The sequence below is a fragment of the Equus caballus genome, chromosome 6, assembly GCF_041296265.1.
Source record: "Equus caballus isolate H_3958 breed thoroughbred chromosome 6, TB-T2T, whole genome shotgun sequence".
NCBI classification, from domain to species: Eukaryota; Metazoa; Chordata; class Mammalia; order Perissodactyla; family Equidae; genus Equus; species Equus caballus.
The window spans coordinates 46,457,583-46,483,813 of NC_091689.1; the positions used below are offsets into that span (position 1 = coordinate 46,457,583).

Here is a 26,231-nt window from a genome sequence, read left to right on the forward strand (position 1 = left end):
ACCCGTCTACCTGCCCAACTTCCTTTATAGACTGACACGAATGCCTGTACAGTACAGACCTGAAAGCCTGTTCTTCTGCCTTCCTCCCCACCACTCCTTTCTGCTGCTATCACTGCAACTATCTCCTGATGACAATCACTGTGTGATGGCAAGGTGGCCTGAAGGCAAGGTCAGATCGCTGGGACCCAGAGGCCATCTTTTTCCTCTCCCAGGACAGCCTGCACTTTCTGCACCCTTCCAGAGGTGGCAAGCAGGCAACGGGAACTCCAGTGCCAGGAAGCTCTTCCTGGGGCCCAGGTGAAGGTGTCCAGCCTGCTTCCAGAAGGTGCCTCCACCTTGCCTAATAGCATGCATTGGAAGGAAACAGCAATCACTTAGGTCCTTCTTTCTAACCCATGACCCGGGACAACACACTGGACCTGCAGATTGCTCTAGACCATCTGGAGAGAAGACAGACAAAACAAAAATGAAAGGAAGCCAGCAGGCAGACCAACAAACCCACTTTCCTCCCCAGGCACGGTGAAGAAGGATGAACACAGCCCCAAAGCAGGGCTTCTAACAAAGAGGAGAGGAGATCCCAAAGCACGAACACCGCCTTCCCTTCCACCACCATCAGAACCATGTTCAAAAATCTGGTTCCTATTTGCTGCAGTCTTCCATTGCCTGATTCCACCAGAAAGCACTGCATTCTTGCTCTGCTATTTCATCTCCCTCTGGTCCAGTCTGCTCTGGCCTCATGTCAGATTAATATTCCTATTCCGTGGAAGCCGGACGAAATTTTCTTTGGTGGGGATGACCTCTCCAGTTGGCCCCAGCTGCCTCGAAGCTTACAAAAGCCAGTGGCAGCCACCACCCCTTACCCACCCCTGGGGTCCGGAAGTGTAAACACTCGGGGTGGCCCCTGACTCATATAGAAAGTTATTAGGAAGGAGTGAGGCTTTACAAGGTGTCAGAGCTTTCACCAAGCTTTCTGGTTGGGTAAGCTGATCTTGGGGTTTTACAGAAAGAGAGCAACTGACTGGAAATACACCAAAGACACAGACCAGGCTATATCTGAGGTTCGTGCTTACTGAGTAATAATCAGGGCTCACAAAGAGAGGTGACTATAAGAATAAAAGCAGATGATAATAACAATAACTAATATTTAATGAGCAACCTACCATATGTTAGGCACTGTACTAAGGGCTCCAAATAGATCATCTCATTTAATTCTCTCAACAAACCCAGCAAGTAGATACTATTCTATTTCCTACTCTACAGATGAGAAAAAGTGAGCTTAAGAAACATTTGGCAATACGCCCAGAGTATCAGTAAGTGGCAGAGCCAAGACTTGAACCCAGACAGTCAAATCCAGAGACCAAGTTTTTAACCACTTGCCAACACTACCAGTATGCCTGAGTTCTTTGGAATGTCCCTCAGAGCCTTGCAATCCTTAATCAGTGACAATGGGAATGATTTTGAGGACTGTCCAGGGCTAGTTAGGACCCCTGACTAGTATAGTCCTGCCGCCTCCAACTGGCTTACAGACCCTGACCATGAATCAACACGTACTCAAGAAATGGAACACCAGTCCATCAAGGCTAACTCCATCCAAAGCCAATGCAAACTTTCCCTTGTTTCTCTTTCTGGAGATTTGTGCCACTGTCCCTCTCCATGAGCAGGGAAACTAGAAGTAAGTGCAGATCCCACCACCAATGGTGCCCAGCAGATGCCTGGAGTGGGCCAAGAGGGCTCCGAATAGAGTCCTGATCTGGGACTTAAAACCTGCAGTTTAGGAGGACAGGCCCTGGACAGACAGCCTCTCTCAGGCCCTTCCCAGCTTACAAATCTAAGCTGCCCTGCTCCTTCCAAGTAAGTCTAAAAGCGGAGAGGAAAAGTAAGGACTCAAATGGATATTTGCACATCCATGTTCATAGCAGCATTATTGACACTAGCCGAAAGATGGAAGCAACCCAAGGGTCCACTGACAGAAGAATGAATAAACAAAACGTGGTATATACATCCAATGGAATATTATTGAGCCTTAAAAAGTAAGGAAATTTACACGCTACAACATTAATGAACCATGATATTATGCTAAGTGAAATAAAAGGACAGTCACAAAGTCATATGACGAATGATTTCACTTCTATGAGATACCTAGAGTGGTCAAATCCATAGAGACAGAAAGTAGAATGGTGGTTGCCAGTAGGAGCAGAGGGAGTGAACAAGGAGTGAGCGTTTAATGTGCACAGAGTTTCAGTTTGGGGAAGATGGAAAAGTCCTAAAGATGGATGGTGGTGATGGTCGCACAACAATGTGAATGTACTTTATGCCACAGAACTGTACGCTTAAAAATGGTTAGAATGAGCCACCCCTGATGGCCCAGCGGTTAAAGTTTGGTGTGCTCCGCTTTGGTGGCCCAGGTTCGGTTCTTGGACGCAGAACCTCACCACCTGTCTGTCAGGAGCCATGCTGTGGTGGTTCACGTAGGAGAACTACAAGGAGCTACAACTAGAATATTCAACTATGTCCCAGGGCTTTGGGGAGGAAAAACAAAAAGGAGAGAGAGGAAGATTGGCAACAGATGTTAGCTCAGGGCAAATCTTTCCCAGCAAAAGAAAGAGAAAAAAAAAAACAAGAATTTCTTATAAAGACTTTGGGGGAAAAATGGGTAAATGGTAAACTTTGTCATTTGAAATTGTATTTATAACGTTATGGTATGCATATGTTATCCAAAATATGTATATTTAACCACAATAAAAAAATTCACAGTAAATGTTATGTCTCTTGAATCTAATAATAATTAAGAATTAGGCTTGAGTCTGGAAAAAAGCAGAAAGGAATGAGAAATTAATAAAATCCACAGATGGAAAAGAGCTACCTTCACTAGCCTCAAATCCCAGTGAAACGGAATGATGGATTCACTGAAATATGGGAAAGTGAAAGTTAAATCTTCCAACATGAAATTATTTAAGTAACTCTACCTGACATAGCAGTGCTCTCAGTAAAAACACATGATTCAGGGCAGATCACACACACACAGGGACCCTGAGACCGACCCTGAGAATCCCCTGCTTCCACAGTGGGGATGTGGGTCCCCGGGGGCGGCCCCATTCCTCTACTCTACAACACATCGTTGTCACCAGTGTCCAGGGAAAGGAGGGCAACTATCCCAAGAGACCCAACTACCCATGTCACTGGATCACAATCAGTTTTCTTTCTTCAGTCATTTTCTTAGTCACTCAACCAACGTTTTATGAGTGCCTTCTCTGTGCCAAGCACTGTGTGAAGCTCTGGAAGCAAGGAAGGAGGAAGAGAAGGAAGGGAGGAGAGGAGCCAACTTTCTTCAAGCACTTGCAATATGCCAAGCACAGTTCTAAGCTCTTTATAAGCATTATCTTCCATAACCCTCAAAGAAATCCTGTGGGGCAGGTACCACTGACATGCCCTTTTTTCTTTTTTAATGAAAATGGAAAGTCTTAATCAGAGAGATAAAGAAAGCTTTGGGCAGATATATCAGGATTTGAATCTCCAGGCCTGTCTGGCCCCAAAGCATGAGTGCTTAACTACTCTTCTACACTGCTCGTGCCTAGAGATGCGGAGATTAACTCCACATGACCCCTGGCCTCAAAGAGCTTACACACAGCTGGGGACGGTAGGAGACGCAAGCAACCACACACCAAGAAGACACTTGCTAAAATATGGGCCAGGGTGCAAGTGCCCAGCATCCAGCGTCCTGTGGGGCATCAGGACAGCTCCACAAGGATGGAACTCCTAAACTGTAAGTATCTTATAAACGGCTTTATCTCCTTCCCCAGACTGTGGCTTTCTTGGGAGCCATGTCTCTTCTTCTCTACACAGCGCCCTGTGCCACACTGAGAGGGCCAGACTTGGAGTGTGCTGCCACTTAACAGACAATCAACCCAGGAATGACAAAGTGGGGTTCCCAAGTAGAGGAAAAATAAAGCCTTTTAGGTCAGTGCCTGACTGAGAAGTTAAGCCTTCCTTAAAAGGGGCATTAACTCTTTATGGCTTGTAGGGTTTCACTTAGTTAAGCACCCATCCAAGGCTCTTTACTGCCTCCTGGTGGCCTGGAGGACTCATGTCAGTTGTGCAAATAATGCAGGCCCTTGGGGCTGAGTTCATGAAAGACAGTCAGAGACGATGCATCTGTGGATAAGCAAGAACGGGTACACAGATGGAAAAATAGGACTCACCAGGTCTGTGCCTTCTCTGGTCTGTGGCCTCTGGGGCTTAAAATTCCACTCTTTTTTTTTTTACTTTTCAGCCCAGATCTGCATCTTGGGAAAACCAGTTCTGCCCAGAGGTGATAATTCCCACCAGTATTGAGTCCTTGGTAGCATGGAAAATTTTCCCCAGGGGTCTGGGGAAGGTGGCAAGGCCTCTTGTGGCTGCAGAGCTCATTCCTCTAGTATGAAGCTGCTCTGAAATGCTGGAAGTTTCCATGCCAGGCCGCAGGCCAAAGTAGAATGTGCCTCAAGCTGGTCGCACTGGAACAGCACACTGGATCATGGAACAAGACCCTATCTTGAGCATTCTGGGGCCCCAGCAGAAGAGTGTCTGCCACACACAGTCCAAGGCAAAGGTGCACATGTCAGAATAGATCAACAGACTGCTCTGTTTTTATAAATAACAAAATCTGAGTTAATTATTCTTAAGCAGCTCTATCTTCTAGGATTTTCCTAAAGTCACACATCAAAGTGTGAGACTGAAAGAATTCAACCCAGCAATCATTTACCAAGCACTGTGTTAGGGACTAGGGATTGGTACTGAAAAAGACAGAGTCCCCATCCTCAAGATGGAGAGGAACATGCAGTTTAATTACATGCAATTCAATCAGGTCCATAACAAAAGTGTGTATAGGAAAACATGGACATCACAGAGGCAGAAGGGAGAGGATTCACAAAGGTGCAACACCCGAATTGGCATACCATTGGTTCACAGTTAATGCTGGGTAAATACCTTGTGTGGCCTCATACACAAACCTGGGCTCATGTCCCTTTCCTCCAGCGACTGTGTTTCTCTCCAGTACAACAGAACGTCCAGCTATTCACTCACAGGCCAAATCACCTGCTGTTTCCTTTTGCAGTGACACAGAAAACACTGTTTGCCTTTACCTCATTCACAAGCTGCATCTCACACAGGACACGGGCCTCCCTAACTTCCTTCATTGTGTTTGCCTTTTCATTTGCATTAAGACCTCATCATATTCTCCTCTTTCTATCTTTTTCATATGTCTATTTACAATCCAGATAATGTTGTATAGAGCACGTTTCTCTTCAAAGCCTTCTCTTTCTTTGCCACCTCAGGATTACTTACCATTATCTGAATTTCTTTTTTCTAAAATTCCTATTCCTATGATACACATTCAGGTAATAGCTACCTTTTCTTTAATTAAAAAGATATATATCTACATGAAATTCTGGTACGTATATTTGGCCAGCAAGATGGCATGGACAACCGGGGTTCCTCTTTTGCAGTCAGCTTTTCCTTGTTATTCAGAACTGAAATGAAAATTTAGGTCCTCTAATTTTCTCTCCTATATTCAAAGACATAGCCCACAAACTAAGAAATTCAAGAGTTACTAGATGTTCCACGATGTTCTGCTTTAAAAAAATTATATTTAAAGCAGATATCTTAATAATGGAAATTCCCCATCACAACATTTCCACAAGTTCAAGTTCAAGCTTGTAAAGCATCAGCCATAGTTCCTATCTGGCCAAGTGATCTCTCGTGTACTCCACAATCTTCTACTTCTTTTAATCTCTTCATCTGCTCAACCAAAGGATTTCCACTCTCCTTTCATCCTCATTTTATTAAATAGTAAACCATTAGGCACTTAATATTATTAAAATGAAGGAACTTGATTTATATTCTACTCTGAATGAAGTTTCCCTGTCTTTATTTAATGACAGACCATGTCAGTGGTTCTCAAAATGTGGCTCTGGGACAAGCAGCATCAGCATCATCTGGGAACTTGTGAGAAGTACAAATTCTCAGGCCCTACCTGAGACTAACTGAATCAGAAACTGTCAGGTGGGGTCCAGAAAGTTGTTTTAAACAAGCCTCCCAGGAGTTCTAGTTCCAGGTAGATGAAGTAAGCACACTCTATGTGTCTTTTCCCCTGAATGCAGCTATAAAAGCTGAACAGAATTTTTGGAGCAGCTATTTGAGAATTCTGAAAAGTAAATAGTAGTAGGCAGATTGAGGAAGAACAATAGACTTTGAACTAATGCCAAACTGGTGTTTTTTTCCCTCCAATATCTTCCAATTCAGACTCAAGGCACTCCAAAACCCAAAAGTGGGCATCATTAGCATCAACAGAAAGAGCCCCAGGAGAAGTCCTCTAGTTCTGGCTTGAGAAATAAGAAAGGAGTCTCTTAACACAAGAGAGGGGAAGTAAGCACCCATTTTTGCCTTTTCTCCACTCTTCTGCACCCCAGCCCACAGGGCCCTAAAATTCTGAGGAAGAGGAAACTTCTTCTCTGAACAAAGGAGCTGTGCTCCCAAAACGGTGGAGCAAACCCCCCTTGCTTTTTCTCTCTCTGTCCTCCACCACTTGGCCACCAAAGAAGGTGCAATTGTAGGAAATGTATGGCAGAGGAGGGTAAGTGAATTCCAAGGTTTCTGGCTGGAGGATGACAAAGGGCATCCTGGCAAACTGAAAGGTACTAGGAAGATCATGGGGAGGGAGGAGCTCAGCAAAGTGACCCCAGAAAGCTGTTCATGAACTCTTTGGCTTACCCCTGAGCTGTACATGCATGGTTCTGACCCTAAACAGCATAATGCATACACTAAAGACTGAACTATCTGATAGATCCCTGCCCATGTCCCAAACTAGCCACTTGGTAGCATCTGTAGGACAGATCCAAATAGCGCAATGCTTTGAAAATGAAACTGATATTGAAACCAAAATCCACAGAAGGCTAGTCAGAACTTGCATCCTGAACCCAACCAGATAACTGCCTGCTAAAAGATGGACAGAATTTAAACAAGACCCAGAGTCTCATAATATAATATTGAAAATGTCCAAGGTACAATCAAAAATTACTGAGCATACAAAGAACTAGGAAATGTTTTTATGGGAAAAGACAATCCACAGATGGCAACTTGAAGACAAAGATATTTGAAATATCTGACAAACACTTTAAAGTAGCTTTTATAAAAATGCCTCAAGAAGTAAGAGGCAAATTCTCTTAAAACAAATAGAGAGACAGCAATTTTCAACAAAGAAATAGAAGACATAAAAATAAACCAAACAGAAATTTTAGAAGTGAAAACAATACAATAACTGAAATAAAAAGCTCGCTGATGGACTCAATAGAATGAAAGTGAAAGAGGAAAGAGTAAGCGTACTTGAAGAAAACAGCAGAAATTATCCAATTATCTGAACAACAGAAAGAAAAAAGATTAACAACAATGAAAAGAATCTCAGAGACCTGTGGGACAATACTAAAAAAGATCTAACATTAATGCCACTGAACCTCCAAAAAGACAGAAGAATAAGTGCAGTGCAGAAAAAAAAAAAATATTGTAACTGAAAACTGCCTCCCAAATTCAGTGAAAGATATAAACTTACAGATTCAAGAAGCTCAGTAAATTACAAACAGAATAAATCCAAAGAAATCCACACCCAGGCACATCGTAATCGAACTGTTGAAAACTAAAGATAAGGGAGAAAAAAATCTGGAAAGTAGCCAGAGACAAATAATGCATTACTTATAGGGAAACAATGATTTGAATGAATACAGGTTTCTCATCAGTAATCACAGAGGCCAGAAGGTAGTGGAACAACATTTTGAAAATGCTAAAAGAAAAGAATTGTAACCCCAGAGAATTATACAGCCTGTGAAAATATCATTCAGGAATGAAGGTAAAATAAACACCTCTCAGATGAAGGAAAACTAAGACAATTTATTGCCAACAGATTTGCTTTAAGTGAATTGCTAAAGGAAATTCTTCAGAGAGAACAAAAATGATATCAAAAGGAAACTTAGAACCTCAGGAATGAAGAAAGAGCCACAAAAATGGTAAATATCTGAGCAAATAAAATATATTATTCTTCTCATCTTGAGTTCTTTAAAATATATTTGACAGTGAAAAGCAAAAATTGTAATACTTTGTGGTGAGTTTTTCAATTTATGTAACTGTAACACACAAGAAAACCACAACAAAAGGCAGGAGGGTAAAGGGACTCATCAAACGGTAAGCTTACCACGCCACTTGAAGTGATAAATATTGATTCTAAATAGACTGTGGAAAATTGTAATCCCCAGAGCAACCACTAATAAAACCATACAAAGAGATATAATCAAAAACAAGTTCTCCAGGTGATTTGATAATGCTCAAATTTGAGGACCAATGGACTACAGGAAAGAACTTTAAGTCTAATTGAAATCCTGATTAGGATTCACTTATGACACTGAAACGCCAGTTTTAAGAGATACAGGGGATGATTTGGGCCTAGAAAGGATCTACAGTGATTATGAGGAGCAGGGCCTGAGCAGCGAGCAAACAGACCTGCTCCTCATTCCTACTGTGGAGTGAAAGGGCGGCTCTTTCCCTCCTCTTTTCCTCCCCTGGACTAGTACTCAAGCTGGGAGATCAGACGTTTGTACCTTGATGTTTGGAGGATCACCTGCGTTCTCTGTGACGGGACTTTGATGGAAATAATTGAGGGGCCATAGTCTAGGTTTGACCAGCAAGTGTGGTGGGAGGAATTCACGTGGTGTTTCTGCGCCTTCATTTTCCCCTCCTTTTAAGCCTCACACTCTAGATGGTCAGAATGAAGATGAAAACAGTAACACTGAAGATGAGGGGAACTTTAATAGAAAACTAAGTGGGATGACAACTAACATTTTCTAAGGATATTTTCTGTCTCTAAAGAGAGCAAAAAAAATTACAGAAATAATTCAGGTAATTCTCTCAACTTCCTTGTGAAAGAGAGAAATAATTCCTCTCAATTAATGACTTTTGGCAACTGAACCTCAGCTAGATGCAATCCCCTGTCTGAAGCCCCAGATGGCTTGGATCTAGGTGCATAGATAAGAGAAAGGAAGGTAAAGAATTCTGGATTCAAAAAATAATTTAGGAAGAGATCCTCTGAGGAAAAAAAATCTGATTGAGATAGTCTAGGATTTTGAGCTCTGAAGAAAATTCTAACTAAAGATATAAATTTGGGAGCTTCTCACCGTAAAGATGCCATCAGAAATGTTGGAAATAAAATAAATCATCTAGAAAGTAACTAGAAAATGAGGAAAGAAGAGAGCCCAGGAATGAGACTTGAAGAAGCCCAACATTTAAAAATCAGATAGAGCCAAATAACCCAGCCAAGAAGACTTAGAGGAAGTGGCCAGAGAAGTAGGAGGGAAATGAGAAACGTATGGCATCGGGAAGATAGTGTTTCAAACAAGAAGGAATTGTCAACTGTGCTGAATGTTGCTAAAAGTTTGGGAAGCTGAGAACTAAAATATTTCTGTCAGGTTTAGCACCAACTGGAGGACTCTGGTCATCCGTACAAGAGCCTCTGGGGCAGAGTGGAGGGTACGGAAGGCAGATGGAAGGAGCTTGACTAGGAGGTTAAGAAATGGAAATAATAAGTAAAAATAACTTTGATAGTTTGTGAGATACTTATTATAAAGTGCAGTTATTAAGATAATGAGGCATTAGCACAAGGATAGGGACACAGACCAATGGATACAATGGAGAGTCCAGAAGCAGCCCACACACTCGATTTATGACACAGGTAATGCTGCAGGGCAGTGAAGGATGATTCTTTCCATGAATGAGGCTGGGTCAAGTGGATAGCCATGAGGGGAAAAAGTTAATCTTGACTCGCATCTCATGCCATGAACACAAAAAATCAATTTTATGGGGACTGTAGATCTAAGTGTGAAGGGTTAACCAATAAAGGTTCTGGAAGATATCACTAAAGAATATATTCATCATTTGGATAGGTGATGATTTCTTAGAATACAAAAAGCAGTAATCATAAAGAAAAAGATCAATAAATTGGACTAAAATAAAATTAAGAACCACTGTCCACCAAAAGGCACAATTAGAGAGTGAAAAGGAAAACCACAGAGTGGAAAGAAGCTATTTGCCAAACAAATATTCAACACACGACTTTTACCAAGAATACATGAAGAACTCCTACAAATCAATGAGGAAAAGGCAGACAACTCATCTTTTAAAACGGTCAAAAGGCTGGAACAGCCACTTCACAAAAAAGGATATCCAAATGGCTGGGGAAAAAAATAGATGAAAAGGTTTTCATCTCATCCGTCATGAGAGAATGCAAATTAAAGCCACAGTGAGAGTCCACTACGCATGTACCAGAAACGGCTAAAATTAAAACGACTGACAATACCAAGTATTGCCGAGGATGTGGAGAAACTGGAGCTCTCATACCGCTGACGGGAAGTATAAAGGGTACAAACACTTTGGAAATTATTCAACAATGTCTATCAAAGCGAAACAGACACATACCATATGAGCCAGCAGTTCCACTCCTCAGTATATACCCATCAGGAATGCATTCACCAACAGACTTCTAAGAGAATAGTCATAGCAACACTACTCATAATGGCCTAAAACACAGAACAACCCTAACGTCCATCAACAAAATCGAGCGGATAAGTAAATTGTGCTACATTCAAACAACAAAATAAATACCATTACAGTAATGAATAAACCACCACTACACACAATAATATAGATGAATCTCACACACTTAATGTTGAGCAAAAAAAGCCAGACACAAACTATGTAGGGTATGATTCCATTTATGTAAAGTTCAAAAACTTTTGTGTGATGCTAGTCAGCAAAGTCATGACTTTTGATGGGGGCCTATGACGGGGTGGAGGTCCAAGGGGGGCTTCTGGAAGGCTGGAAACGTTCTATTTTTTCATCTGGGGGGCAGTTACACAAGTGTATCCACTTGGCGATAATCCATCAGGTTGTACAATTACAATTTGTGCACTTTTCTGATATATGTTATACTTCAATAAAAAGCTTATTTTTTTTTAAAGTTTGGCTATAAAGGGGAGGAGTGAGCAGGTCATAACTGGAGGGGTGATAGGGTTGAAAGAGGGATTTCTAAAGACCAAAAAAAAGGTGAGCATGGAAAATCAAGCCGCAGCCAAGAAGCTGGCTGTCTCTCGCTACGGTGACAGAGACTCCCCTGCCGCCTGCCCGAGCTGGGACTCTGCAGTTCCGCCCAGCACACAGCCATGCCCGGGAGGTGCACAGTAGACTCACGGATTCAAGTGACCCCTCAGATGACTCTTTCAGCTAAGAGGACCAGCCAAGATCTAACTGTCATTTCTGATCACATCTCAGGCAACTACATGCTTCACGTTATCAAGAATTCTCACAACTCAGCCAAATAACCAAATTGCATGATTTCCATCTTCAGAGAAAGAAACAGATGCACTTAGTGGGTTAATAGCTATCCCCCAAATCACACGGTCCATCAGAGACCGTGGATTCTGAGATCCTCAGTCAGCTAAGTCCCCAGAACCCAGGGGAACAAGAAGGTAACACGATGTCATGGAAAGTGCACGGCTCTGAAATGGAGTCCCAGCTTAATCTCTGAAGCCTCCGTTCTATTAAACGGGAATAATAATTTCACAACTGCTACTTCATAATAATTTTGTTAAGAAAATGTAAGTCTGGCATGTACTCGGAGGACCATAAATGTTTGTTCCCTTTCTCCTCCCCCTTCCCTAGGGAAGCAGAAGGGCCTTGGAAGAGAGAAACAGTTCTGTCTTGCAAAGAGCTCCACAAACCGGGGATGCAAAGGTCCCCAGGATTCCAGACGTGCGTTCTTAAGACAGTGCCGTCACCTGGCGCGGGACCTGCCAGTCTGCAGGACAGTTAATCCCTTTTCCTTTGCACTGTGGTCGCTCAGGTCATTCGTAGGGGTCTCTGTGTTTCTACAAGGTTCGGGTGTGTGTGCTTCTCCCAGATCAGGGAAGGAGGGACGGACGAGGGGTGGGGGGACACGGCAGCACAGCGCGTGTGTTTGTGTTTCGATCTGCAGCTGTTTATTTCCCCAGATGAATTTTTAAATCACTCCAAATTCATCAGCATCTTCTGAGGAAGCCTCCTAACTAGCAACATGTCTGAATCTCAGAGCCAGGGTGGAGTCGGGAGGAAGAGAACTCGGAAGGGGGACAGGATGCATGACTTCCCTTTTTAACCAGTGCCCCCTGCCACTCAAGTTCTGACAATCTCTCAGGAGCAGCATCCAATTCACCTCAATTCACACCCTTGAATTTCCATTTAATTACGGTGAACCAAGAGCACCGGGAGGCTGGAGAGGTACCACTGCACCCAATTCCACCTTCTAGCTCTGGTTCAAGGTGAAGAGCGAGGGAAGATGCCGGCAAGTGGAAGACACGGTTGTCTGGATAGGCATCCATTTCTGAGTCCTTCCTAGTCACCAGAGATTTAACTTTCCATGCCTGATACTTAGCACCCAGCTAGAGGGCAGCGGACCCTTTAAAATGCTTTTGTGAACTTGAGAAAGTTATTGAACTTCCATGGGCCTCCACCTGCAAACTGAGATGCACATTAAATGCACATTAAAGGCTCTCAAAGGTCTCTTCCAACGCTGACTTTGAGAGTCATCAAGGGCTTACAATAAAATAGAATAGAAAAAGCTAAAATAAAATAAATCTCTCTTTCAAAAAACTGGGGGAGCACTCACTCTCCGTCTGCATTTAGCTTGTGGCCCCTGCCATCCTGGCCCAGCCCCCTCTCCGGACAGGAAACGGCCCCGACCCTCTCATCTGGCACTCAGTCCCTTCATCTGCTGAGTATTTAATAAGAACTGGTGATGGCTGTTTGGAAAGAGTCAAGGCCAAGAGGGCAGAAGGGCCTCTCCTTGTTCTCGGACTCCGGAGACCAAGAGAAAGCCGGACAGCTGAGACAGGCCCCAGCCTAGGTCGTCCCCCTGCTGGCAGCATTTGACGGCTTTGCTTTCTGTGTTCATCAGTTCAGATGTTCTCCCCGGGAAGGCCTTGACTTCAGATTGGGTGGAGCTCCCCTCAGCAGGGGACCTCGCTCTCCCCCGCCCACTCCCTGCACAGTTTGCTTCCCGAAGGCTGGAAATCCACATTTCCACCCCGAGCAAGCCTGCAGCAGCGGCTGCAAAAGGGACCTGGAGATGTTAGCAAACCCAGGCAGGAAGTAACAAGGAGCAGATTCAACCTGGAAAAATGCAGCCGTTGCATCTGGGGATGAATAATCAGAAACACAAATACTCAGGTGGGAGGGACATGCCTGGAACAGGAAGCAGCCAGACAGCATTTGGACAGGAGCTTGCAATGTGATCTAGTGACAAAGAAATTGCTGGGGGATTCACGAGCTGGATCCACGGAGGTGAGACCCCAACGAGAACCAGGAAGGAACAGGGTGGGCCCAACAGCTGTTCTTTACCTCCCTAGGGGCCAGGACTAAGGGGACCAAGGGGCTGCGATGGCAGCAAGAGAAGTTCAAGTCAGACTCCAGAAAGAAGCTTGTCACTATGAAGCACAGGGAGATGTTGTCCGAGGTGATGGAGAAGGCCCTGCCTGGGAAGACGTTTGAAGGACTGGGACACAGGAAGCCTGTTCCAGGCAAGGTCATGGACAAGGTGACCTCCAGGCTCTCACGCAGCCCACCAAGGGACATGTAATTCTGCAGAAAACAGCGAGCTGACCTGCCTGTGGATGCCACAGGAGACAGGAGATGCAGGAACACTGAAAGGCCGAAACACTGAAATTCAAGATCGGAGATAGCACACAACCTGTCCTGAGCCTGAGAAAAAGCCAGGAAAAGTGCTCTGATCTGCAGACGGCCAGACTCCCTCCTCCTCAGGCGCACGAGGAAGAGATTTATCAGTCCTTTCAGCGGCTCCATTGCCTAGGTCATGGGAGCCTCAAAATGAGGCTTCCGAGACAAATCCCCATGCACTTTAGACCCAGTGGGGCCCACAGACGCCTGCCATCGCCCTGTTACTTCACCAATGCACGCTTGCTCTGGAGGGAGTTAGGCCGGAACTCAAGAAGCACTTCCTTTCTGAGTTTAGAGACACTGCACAAGCAAGCAAAAGAGGCCGTTTATACTCTCTCTTCCTCTAGTGGGTTCCAAGGCTGGACTGTGCTGAGAGTTGTAGGGTGTGTGGCATTTCTCCCTAAAGCGGAGTGAGAAAGGAACGGTGTGCCTCACTTCAAACCGACTTGAGGTGTGAAAGCCCAGCTTGAGAAAGCAGATAAATCAGGCTGAGTATTCACCTTAAGAAAGGACCCGCTGCAGCAAGCTGCCTTAATACACTTACAACTCGATGAGAATTTTAAAAATAGGTATCCCGTGTAGCAGACTAGACTTCCAGCTCAAACCAGGGCTCAAAGATTGAGGACCTGTTCATGGGCGCTTTCATGAAATGAAAAGGTCTCCAGGATTCCAGATGAGTCTTCCTAGGACCATTCAGCCTTCCCATAAGGTATTTGATATGGGGTCTTAGCCCTTGGGAGAGCTTTCCAGAGACTCCAGAAAGAAGAAAAGTGCCTTTTGAAGGGAGCTCTCCAGGGTATGTGGACAACAGGCAGGTCTTGGAGTCTCACACTGGTCCACGACCCATGACACCAGGCCAGAAGGGGAATGGGACTCATTAGGATGGGGGAGCGCATCTGATTTATAGACGGGTCAGCCTAGAGGCCAGAAGAAGACAACCGTTTTGGGGATCCTTGGACCTGAGATTAAGGAACTAGAATAGCAAAAAACTGAGCTTCTGACATATGCCAGGCACTGCGCTAGGCACTTGATGTATGTTCCCTCATTTAATCATTCGTTTCCTTGAAAAACATTAAGGATCCACAATGCACCAGTCTTCTTTGAAACAACTCAAAGGATCAGATGAGAAAACCAAAGTGGGAGGAGACATCACGTGATTTGCCCAAGGTTATACACAGCTCTGTGGCTGAGCCGGGTTTCAGATTCAGTCCTGCATTCCAGCTTTGCTTTATGCCAGAACTTTCTCCTTCAAGAAACCTCCCTGCCCAGTTCCAGTCACTATAGCAAGAGAGTTAGGATGTGTGCAGACGTATATATGCAGACGAGGTCTGTGCAGACCATTTGCATTCACCCAAACCAGTGAAGGGGAGTGGCGGCATGGCTGAACCGCAGCCCTCCGGTCCTGGAGGGAACCGCACTCCGTGTCTGAGGGAGGAAGACCCCAGCATGTCTGCCTGACTCAGCTTGGCTGAAGCTCAGATTCATGACTGAATTAGCCTCCATTTCCCGAGCACCCTAACAGCAGGAGGGAATGACCCAGAATGCAAGAGGCTGTGAGCAGATTAACAATTCACCCTCCATAAGCAGCCCACACACGGAATAAACCTGCACATTTACAGGCATCATCCTGCACGACCCCAAGAAAGTCTGCCTTCTGTTTCCTTCATGAAACACTGACCTCTCACATGTGCTGACTGTATCCTCATCCTCCTGCTTCATCCCAGACCAGCAGAGGGCTCTGCACATAAGGGGTGCTCCATCCCAAATGCTGCCCGGTTGTCACGGCATTAGGCTCTAACGTAAGCGGTTTAGGACGGCTGGGGTAAAGGAAGGAGGGAGGCCTGTCTGGGGCCATGATCCTTGAAAAGAGCACAAACCAATGCGGTGTGATTCCAGAGCCCTGCTCCCGCTGCTGGTGCCCAGTACACCACCACTGGCTAAAGCTTTGATCCCCGTTGAAAGTGCAGCTGCTGCAAAGCAGGGTCACACTGAAGGATCTGAGGAAAGCCCGGGAGTGGATGTGAAGGAGGCAGAGGAACCAGGCGGGGACACGCCACAGAAGAGGAAGGCCGAGCACACCCAGATGAACGCCTCCTGGGCCCACCATCTTCTGTCCTGGTGCCCTCCCAGTGCTGCTCCCAGGGGAGCTGACATCCTGCACTGGCTCAGTGTCCCTGCCAGGGCCTCCAGGTGGCTCCGGACATCACACCGGCCTGCGCTCCACAGCACCCCGTGCTCTTTCTAGTTCTTGCAGTGTCATCCCCCGGCCTCATCCTCCCGGGAAGCCCTGCCGCCTCTCACCCTTGCTTGCTGGCTCCAGACCCATCCAACTGTCTCAGGGGTAGTCCTGAGCAGATTGATTCTTGCCACAAACACAGCCCATGGGTAATTAAAAGGAACCTGCGGGGACTGAGCTGTTCCCCAACCCAGGAGCTCCCACCCAGGCAGGTAGGAGGGAAGACAAGGGTGGGCAGATCAGAACAAAACAGCAAGTAGAGGATACTCTGAGTTCAGAGGCTCCTTCTCCTCTCCCGAACCTGCCTTAGCCGCTGACCATCCCCATGGGGAGAATAAGGACCCCCTTCCCCACGCAAAGCTCAGATGGCAGAAGAATTATCCCCGGAGAGGCGGGACCCTGCAGTGTGTGAGAGCACACTGGCTGTGTGACCTTGACCAAGCTATGTAGCCTCAGTTTTCTTATCTGCAGAATAAGGGCAGTAATAGTAAATACTTTATAAGGTTGTTATAAGGATTAAATGAGTTACTTTATGTCCCTCTCACAGCAGAAGCGTTTGTCGTTGTCATCACTAGTAACTTCGAAAGCAGCAGGAAGATGCTCAGGGAAGGAAGGGTCCAGATTCCTGAGGCCCCGCAGCAGGAGGGAGAGAAGACGTTCCTGGCCACACTGAGGAGACTCCTGGCGACTGGATGAAGGCAGATCCCAATGCCAGAGAGGCCTCAGGAAATAGCACGGGTCACGCAGACAGTTCTTGACACACTGTCCACAGGAAATTGTGTCTTTTTCTGAAGAATTTTCTATTTACATCGTGGAGACTAGCCTGGCATAAACAAACATCACCAAGTCCATAACAACAGTAATCATTTGGGCTGTGGAATTCACCAGACAGCACAGAGCAGAGGAGCTAAAAGAAAGGAGAGAGGGAGAAGACCAGAGGAAGGAAGGATGGAAAGACAGAAAAACAGGCTAACAACCCCCAGGGCTCAACCTCTTCCCCCAGCTCAGCAAAATCCCCTCAACACTGGACCAGAGGGCAGCCTGTAAGGGCTCAGCTTACCCCACAGGTCTCCTGGCCCCCAGCTGTCTCTCTGTCTCTCTCTCCCTCCCTTCCCTCCTTCCTCTTCCCCTCCCCACTTCCCTCCCCTTTCTCTCTTCCTCTCCCTCCCACTCTCTCCCTCCCTCCCACTCCCCCTTGCAGTTTTTGCTCCCCTCAGCACTCTCCTCAGAGTGGGTGGCACTGAGGGGGCTGCAGATTGCTATGGTGCCTTCTTCCCTGGTTGGGGAAGGAGATGGGAGAAACAAAGGCAAAGCTGCTGCGGGAGAAGAAGTAGGCATGTGAGAGGGCTCAAGTGGAGAGAAGGGCGAGGAACTGCCGGGTGAGGCTCCAGGCTGCTGGGAGAGGGGGCGAGGCTGGGAGAAGGGGAGAGGGCTCCATCTTCTCTGGAAAGCCTTCCCTGCCAACCCCAGCTCTCGGGGATGTCTCCCTCCCCTGAACAACTCTACAGGCTATTGCCTTTGCTACACATCATGCTTTGAATCAGTTCAACGAACACTGTTGAGTATCTACTATGTGTCAGGCACCATATGAACCAACAAGAAAAAAAGAACAAAACACAATCCCTGTTCTCAAAGTCTGCAGTCTGTCTGGGGACAAGTGAAGCTCTGGGTGGTGTGCTAAGCATTTTGGTAATGCTGCCAAGCACCGAACAAGGAGCGTTAGATTATGGACAGATACAACAGAACATCAAATAACATTTTTAAATAATAAGAAAGTCCTTTGTCAATTATCTTGCAAAGATAAAGTCTCAGTCTGATGCTATGTCTTTAACCTCTCTGACACTAGCTAAGCTTCCTTCTCATGAAGAGAGAGCAGGCCCCCAGCCTCAGACCTTCTGCAGCCAACTGCATCCAGCCAGAAATTAGTGATGTTAATTTGTTTCTGCTGTAGTGTACTTTTGTACTTATTGTCTACTTATTGGCCAGTGAAATTGGTTCTCCATTTATGATGATGATATAATATTTCATTTTAAAATAAATTTAAGTTAAAGAAGTAAGCCAATTTAGCAAAAATACTCAGTAAATAGCAATAGAGATAGTAAATGGCTATGACTAAAAGCATTAAACTGGTAAGCAGTGGTATTCAAAATCATGATCATTTATTCAAATGACTGACATCGTGAGACCTTTTGCAAGGGGAATCCAGAAAAGAAGCAATCAGCCTACGTGCCTTGAATTGTAGGCTGTCTGTTCAGGAGCATCTCTCTCGTTCCCAACTAGACAGTAAACTCCCCGCACCTGGTCCCTTTGGGGACGCCTCATCCACACATTAGGCACGTGCATTCACTCAGAAAATGGGAAGGAAATTCAACTCGGTTCAAAAGGAAGGTAAAAATTTGGAACATTAAGGCAAAAAGTGGACAGGTGGGAGAGCCAGCTTGGGCCCACTGGCCAAGCAGAAAACCCCAGGCAGGAGGAAGCCCCATTCCATTCTGACAAAGAGCTGTGAAGACAGTGACCCTTCTTCATTTGATGACATTCTACAACCTGTGAAGCATTTTCACCCAGGAAGGTGTTGTCCAGATCTCAGATAAGAAAACAGACCCAGCCTGGCTAAGAAACTTGCACAAAGGCACACGACAACGAACTCTGCTCATTGCCTGCACACAAAGTTCTTCCCGCGGCACCGGGCTGCTGGAGAGGTCTGGAGGATGGGCAGGAGAGCACTCCTACCCATAGCCACTCGTTTCAAAATGTTCTGTTAACAGAGCTGGGACCCCCAGGCCAAGGCCGGAGTGGGTCTGAACGCATTCTCTGGAGCTCCACAGTGCACAATGAGAACAGTACATAGCAACACACACACCATGGTAACCACGGAGGGGTAGTGTGTACAGGGAGCCAGCAGCAAACCCACACAAACTCCGAGGGCCCCGGGGCTTCAACTCCAAAGCCTTTGAGGGTTCCTGTGCCTGCACTTGACAAAGAAAACACAGCAGAACAGCACACCCATCAAATTCCATTCCTCCTGACTTCCTGCTCCTAAAAAGGTGTTAAAACCCCACAGGCCATCTCTGAGGCCTGGGAAGCCTCGACCCTCCAAAAGCCTGTGGATGAGCTAAGCGTAAGTTCCCTGGGCTGGAAGGGCTCCGAGAGAAGGGAGAAACACAGCTTCGGTTAAAACATCTTCAGCCAGACATACCTATCCCTCAACACCTGACAGCAGTGGATCCCCACGCGGAAACTCAACAAGACAGTTCCAAGAATACCAGCACTTACCCAGGCCAGGCCCTCACTCCAACCCCTTGGACTGCCGAGCTGGACAGAGAGTCCAGCTGCTGGCCATGGTGGGGTGCTATGCAGCAGATGAGACCCCCAAACCAGCAACGCTCGAGAGATCGTAAACACGTTCTGGAAGATGTCAGAATGGACCCAGGATTCTCCAGGAGCCATCAGGCCATAAATGGCAATTTCCATGAATCTTGCCTTGGCTGAGCTCCCAGGCAAGTTGAGAGGGATGGGGGGACGAGGGAAGGTGGGGTCTCCACTGTGCACTGTCCACTCCAGTACACAGTGCCACGGCTAACAGCCCTGCCGGCTCCTCCTCCTTTCACTTCCCCTCTACTGTTAGCCTGTCCTCCTTATGGTCACTGTGCACAGAACAGGGCAGCTGGAAACACCTAGGGGGCACCACTGGTTTGTTTGAGGACTAGATGTAAACAGGAGCATTTTCTCCTAGAAGATAGGAGGAGAAAGGCCGTCGCCCCCTCAGACTCACCAACCTACTGCCCCCTGCTCATCCAGAACAAAGGTCAGCCTTCCTAGCAGAATGTATGGAGAGGCGCTAAATGTTCATGATTGTCCGAGCAGGCAGGGGCCTTGGAGACCCGGAGGAGCTGGGATTACCCACCCAGGTCACAGTGCTCTTTGCAGAACCCTTTACAATGGTCCTTAAAATACCGACGTGCTTAACGCCAACATTCAAACTAGGAAGGATTTCAGTGGAAGACAGAAAATCACAACCAAAACTAAGTTGTGAAATTAAACATGATTGGCCAATTCTAGGTTTTCCCATTAACATTCTTTTACTTCTCATCCACTTCTTTCGCCCTCAACAAGTACTTACTGGCAGACAAGGAGTAACAGCTTCCACAGGTTTAAGGAAAAGATACGTAAGAACAATTTTTAATTGAGAAAATTATCTTTAGCAGTGCAATTTTTCAGTAAATTGAGAAAACACTATCAATTTTTATTTTAGCACAGACTACCTCAGTCTAAGTCAGAAAGCCAGTACTTTTGGGTACCTAGTTTGAGAATCCCTGATTATGCCCAACCTTCTCCTTTTCCAAATGAGGAAGCTGAGGTACAGAAAGACGCCAGTTGGTGGCAGAATGAGACCCGGAACCCAGGTCTTCTGGCACTTGGCGCAATCCCCTTCTGCTCCATTTCCTTCTGGGATCCCAGCATACCATGGGCTGACCCCCAGGCTTCCAAATACAGCTAGCCACGCAGGCCCCGAGCGCATCAGCCACAGCACACGAGGCTCAGCTGATGTGAGGGGTGCTCCTGACATGCCCCACAATCGTGCCCTGCATCAGGACTCCCCGGGAAACTTCCCTGAGCCAGGCAGTCTCAGCGAGCAGGGTGGGTGTCCACATCTGGTCTCCCTTCACGCAGCAGCCAGGTAGGACTGCCACTCACTGCCTGAGGCTTCTTCTAGGTTTGGGGGTTATGTTGAGGTCTCCTCATCTTTTTTGGGCCATGGAGCCCTAGGAAAGTCAGATGAAATCTAGGGACCTCTTCTCAGAATATGTGAGATTTACACCTTTATTTTAAATGTGTAAAATAAAAATACAGAATAACAAGGAGACTAAGCATATAGAAATATACTTACCAAAATATTTACATATAAATTTGTGATATAGTAATAATAATACACTTGCTTCTTTGTCAACACATTAAACAGCAAGACCTAGCAGCACATCTAAAAGCTGTCATAATTTCAAGGGAGTGATGAGTGTCAATGCTTTTGGAGATTGTGCAACAACTATCATGTAACAGGAAACCACGTGTGATTTTTACAGGTGACAAACTCGCAGGAACTCCTAGTAAGGCAGATTTGTGCTTCCACCCTTAATTGAAGTGAACGGTAAGTTTCAGTTAAATTTTGGTGAAAATAAAATGCAATCTTCTACCATTCAAGCTCACGAATTCTACCCCTGAATTCCATTCACAAACCCCAAGGTTTAAGAACCCCTGATGCTGCCACAAGCCCCAGGGGTCATCAGACACAAGGTACTGCGGCACCCTATTGAGCTGGCCAGTGGTAGCGGGGAGATTCGTCTGCAGTGAAAACAAGGGGCTGCTCAGGGCTGCAGCAGCCCTAGAACCATCCTCACCATCTATCCAGCACCAGGTATAACCTCTGGGTGTCTCCAGACCTCAAAAGCTCAAGGAAAGACCCTGTCACATACAACACCCGCTTCAGCTAATCCTTCTAAACTTGCACAGGCCCGGCCAGCATTTCAGCCTGCAGAGGGTGATGCTTCCTGGAGACCTGATAAGAGTAGGAGAGACAGCCACTCACTAGTGCTGGGACCAAGCCTCTGGGGGCGAGGAGAGGGAAGATGATTTAGCCAAGAGCTTCAAGGTGGAAACAAGACTTCTCCGAGCTGCCCAGACCACGGCTCACTCTCCAAGCCCTCTCTGCCCACCACCGTTACTGCACTTTTAGACTCACTATGTGATTCTCCGTGGTCAGGTCTGTTTCTCTAATGGACTACGAGGTCCTCGAAGGCAGGGACCACATCTTATTCACCTCCATGTTGTTGGGTCCCAGCTGGGATGTGGCACTTAGTAGGTGCTCAGGAGAGGTCTGTAATGAGAGGCAGGAGTCCGGCAGGTCTCCCTGGCAGCTGCTTCCCTTTGGAGTGTCTTTATAGCTGAAGGGACTGCTCAAGCAGCCACTGGCTGACAAAGACCTTGAACTTATTAAATGACAAGTGGAGAAGGTTGTTTTTTCCTCCATGTTTGTCTCAGGACCCAAAACATCTAGCACTGCCATGGAAGGACGATTAGCAGGATAGTTTCCTAAATCCCTCTTCACCAAACACAGAGATCGATGTAAATGACAGTAGGAAGCACACGCGATACTCAGAATGTTTAACCACCAGCACAGCATATTGTTTGACAGTCATACCAGGAGCACCAGCCAGACCTCAGCGTCACAGGAAGATGACAGCAGAGCCACAAGGAAGACGGACCTAATAGAAGGGAGTGAGCCCCCTGTGACTTATTTGTTTGCGCAAACTCTCTAGAATCAACGCTTCATTACACTAAGGCATTAACTAGCGGAGCGGCCTCGTCCCAGTCACATGCCCTCTCGACCAGTTCCTGCTCTCTGACAGAGCTGGAAGAAGCGACCTCAAGCCCTCCTACTCTACTATCCTACGACCCCATTTTCTCGTACCTCACAGATGGCTCCTGGGAACACAAAGCCAGCAAAACACCAGCAGCTAAAGCAGTACCCAGGCCAGATCAATCACTGATCCCTGCCCTCAGCTACTGTAGCGTGGGATACGGCACATCAAAGCCCAGAGACCTCCTTCCAGCCCCTTTGGAGGAACCCTGGAGACCACTAGAAGCCCTTGTCCATAGAAGCAAGACCCCAGACACAGAGGTCTTGAGAAAGAGCCACAGCCCAGCTCCCTTCCACCTCTGATTAAACCCACAGCCCGCCTGTCACTGGACCCTGGACAGTGCTTATCTCCACGGCTGGGTGACCGTGTAGGCTAAACGCCACCCCTGGAGAGTCACTTGAAGAGAACAGCGGGAGCAGGAGTTAGAAGACCTAGTTTCAAGGCACAGCCGTGCTCCTTACCAGCTTGACAAGGCACTCTCTAGTTCCCATGAGAAGGGGAGAAGAGCCGCCTCAGTGGGGTTGCCATGAGCATGGAGTGAGAAAATGGAACGTTAATTTGTTTTTAATTTTTTTTAAGATTTTTTTTTTTCCTTTTTCTCCCCAAAGTCCCCTGGTACCTAGTTGTATATTTTTAGTTGTGGGTCCTTCTAGTTGTGGCATGTGGGATGCCGCCTCAGTATGGCTTGATGAGCGGTGCCATGTCTGCGCCCAGGATCTGAACCAGTGAGACGCTGGGCCGCCAAAGCGGAGAGCGCAAACTTAACCACTCAGCCACGGGGCCCGCCCCTGAATGTTAATTCTTTAATTATAAACTGTTTGAAAAAGGAAACAGATGTTGGCCCAGATTAGGGCACTCGGCTTGCCCTCCTTTGCTTCTCTCTGCACCCCACGCCAGGCCGCTGAGAGGCTGCCCCTGGGAGACCAGATCCAACCAGCCACGGGGCCTCTGCTCCACTCAGCTGTGCCATCCCAGGGGAGGTGCTGCTGGGCTGCCTTTGTTGTTCCCTGAACATCCCATGGGGTGGGAAAGAGAGGCAGGTGAGGAGCGCCAGGCTCCAGCGTGCTGCTTCAGGGTGCAGCAAGTGGGACAGGAACACATCCAAAGCCAGGGGGAAATCACCGCATTTTCCCCAGTGGTTAGTGCAAGCCAACAGCAGTGTGACTCCACCCACACTCATGAGAGCAGAGCAGCCATCACCAAGAAACAGTGTGGCCTTGGCATCACTGACTTCCACATTCGTATTCCCCACATTCGCTATAGTCTTTCCTAAGAATGCAAACCGCTTTCCGGTTCCTGAGGAGGAAATAAGCTAATCTTACAACCGGGTCAACAGGAGTCTGGGGACCACTACCCCACAGAAGTATGGCACTCCCCTCACTCCAGCACCCAACAACCTGCTCGATGCCTGAGGCAGAGCGGTGGACAGGAAGACCTTCAGGGACACTGTCACCCTAGAAAACCAAACAGCAAGGTTTTCCCAAGGACTCAGAGATTTCCTAAGTCCCAGTTTTCCCAGCAAAGCAGGATGTGAGAGTTATAAGAACACAAGCTCTATAAGCTCAACACCAGCTCTGTCCAGGTAACAGAGAAAACAGCGGCAGGGCCATGTTTCATCTGTGGGGCTGCAGATAGATACCGTGTAAGGAAGAACAGCCACCCAGGGCTGGCCTGGTGCTTCAGGAAGCCAGAGCAGCCTCCAGGAGAGCAAAAAGCCCAGACTGGTGGTGCTCTCTGCTCTGACACCCACATGCTCCTATAAAGGACGATGAGTGACCCTTAAGTCAGCCCCCTTTTGGATAAATAACTCCTGGTCCCTGCAGAGAACTCTGTGGATATTGGGGAAGGCAGAATAGGACACTGCTATCAAGGGCTTGGCAGTTCTCCCTGGGAGGACCAAGACCCCAGAAGGCAAGAGCTCAGATGGGGTTCAAATCCCAGCTGCACCACTTGGCAGATGTCACTATAGCTGAGTCACTGGCCTCTCTGAGCCTGTTTCCTCATCTTAAAAAGATGGGAACAGTACCTTCCTTGCAGGATATTAATGAAGACTGAATGAGGGAGCACAAGGGAAGGAAAGATCCCATATTATGAGACACACACAAGGCACTTAGGAAAGTCAGCTTCCTTCCCTAAAACCATAGATTAAATCAAACTCCAAAGATAGAGCAATTTCCCAAAGTCACCTGACCTCCGTCCAACAGCCTAAGAGGACAGATGGTCCTATCAGATGTATAGAAACTCTTCCCGAAGAGGAGGTGGGGAAAGGGGGTGATGACAAAGGTCAGGAAACAGTGGCCTCCAGTTTTAAGAAAGTGAGGAGATGTTCTGATATTCCTGGCCCACAATCTTCTCCTCTAAATGAGCCCTAGTACGAGGTCATGATGTCCCACATATCCCAGATATCCCCTAAACTATTCCTTTGACTCAGTGTGTAATTCAGGTTGAGACGTCAGATGTCCAGGCCTACAGGGTGAGCAGTCAGGTGTCAGGGACACCCTATGGCTTGTGGGGGGGGGGGGGGCGGTCTCCTCTCTGCAGAGAGACAAGGCATTTGGTCATTCCTGGGTTCCCACCTGATACCAAGTCAGAGTGGTGAGCACTGCCTTCTGAAAGAAGCTGTGGGTCTCTGGGGCCTCCCAGCTGGCACTCTGTCCCTTCCATGCCTGACTCTGTCAAAAGCAGCGCATAGATCTGCTGGAGATGCCAGACCATGCTGAATAAAGGCAGCTGCTGCTATCCATTCTCTGGTGCCCTAATCCCTAGAAATCTAGCACCGAGCATGGGGACACCTGGCCTCCTTGTCAATGCCCTCTCTTCTATTTCCAGTTCAGAAGATCCAGCTGCCCACAAAGATGAAGTTTGGGGCCATGCTTCCTGAAATTTCAGGGCCTGCATGGTAGGATAGGTCTTTACACCCAAGTCCACAAATATGCCCTCCATACCCATTCAGTACGTTGCACTGCACTTGGCTGTGGGGCTCACCCTTCCCCTAGATCCCCCTAGTGCCACCTGTATACCTGAGTCTCTGCCTCTGTCCTTCCAGCTCTCTGGGTCAGGCAGGAGGTTTGGGAGAGAGTGGGAGGAGGTATGTCACAGGAGGTGTGTCATAGGAGACCTGTTCAGCCCACCTACTCTACAGCTCCATCTGGAGGCTCAAGGCTGGGCAAGACCCTCAACTGTTTGCACTGGCCTCCCATTCGGCATTGATGCCCATCTTCAAACAGGTTGTCGTCTTTAAATGAAATTTTAACCAAATGGCCAAATGTAAGAAAACACACAGGCAGACTGTGATTTAATCATGCAATAAATACTGCATAGTCTTTAAAATATGAACATAGATGTGGAAATATGCACACAAAATGAAAAAGTCAAACACCAAATGGAAGGTATGCACCAACTACCATCCTGTCTAAAGCATGCCCAGCTATCAGCTAGGGTCAGAAATGAATTCTACAATATTGTGTCAATTAGAGTTTGGTGCATGCAAAGTTTTTTTGATCTGTAAGGCTAAGTGAATAATTTTTAATAGGTCTCTGATAGAAACCCATTTCCTCTCCATTTATCTCAAAATCAAAGTGAAACCAGAGCCTAAAAGACAGCCTAGCCCAAAAGGATGGGGACAACTAGGCTGGCGGGGCCACTGCACCTGCTTTCTAAACGGCCACCAGGTGCAGTCAAGCAACACCCTGCTCCTGTGAGGTGCCAGTTCCAGGCTGCCAGAGCATGAGCATCCTGATGCAGAGAAGAGTTGTTCAGAGCCCAACAGACCCCTAGAAGAGTTGTTGAGACTCTCA

The 26,231-nt window shown here is 46.9% G+C and overlaps 1 protein-coding gene across 4 annotated transcripts in view; it reads right to left on the bottom strand.

The window, feature by feature from the left end:
• ANO2 (anoctamin 2) overlaps positions 1 to 26,231 on the bottom strand; it is a 326,349-nt gene that overhangs the window by 281,883 nt on the left and 18,235 nt on the right. Inside the window, exon 1 of one of the 4 annotated variants that reach the window (XM_070269791.1) lies at positions 19,295 to 19,495. The exons of the other annotated variants lie outside the window; for them this stretch is intronic. Within the exon in view, the coding sequence (XP_070125892.1) occupies positions 19,295 to 19,492 (198 nt within the window). The 5' untranslated portion in view covers positions 19,493 to 19,495. Of the gene's footprint in view, positions 1 to 19,294; positions 19,496 to 26,231 lie in introns of those variants that run through there. 4 annotated transcript variants of the gene reach the window in all.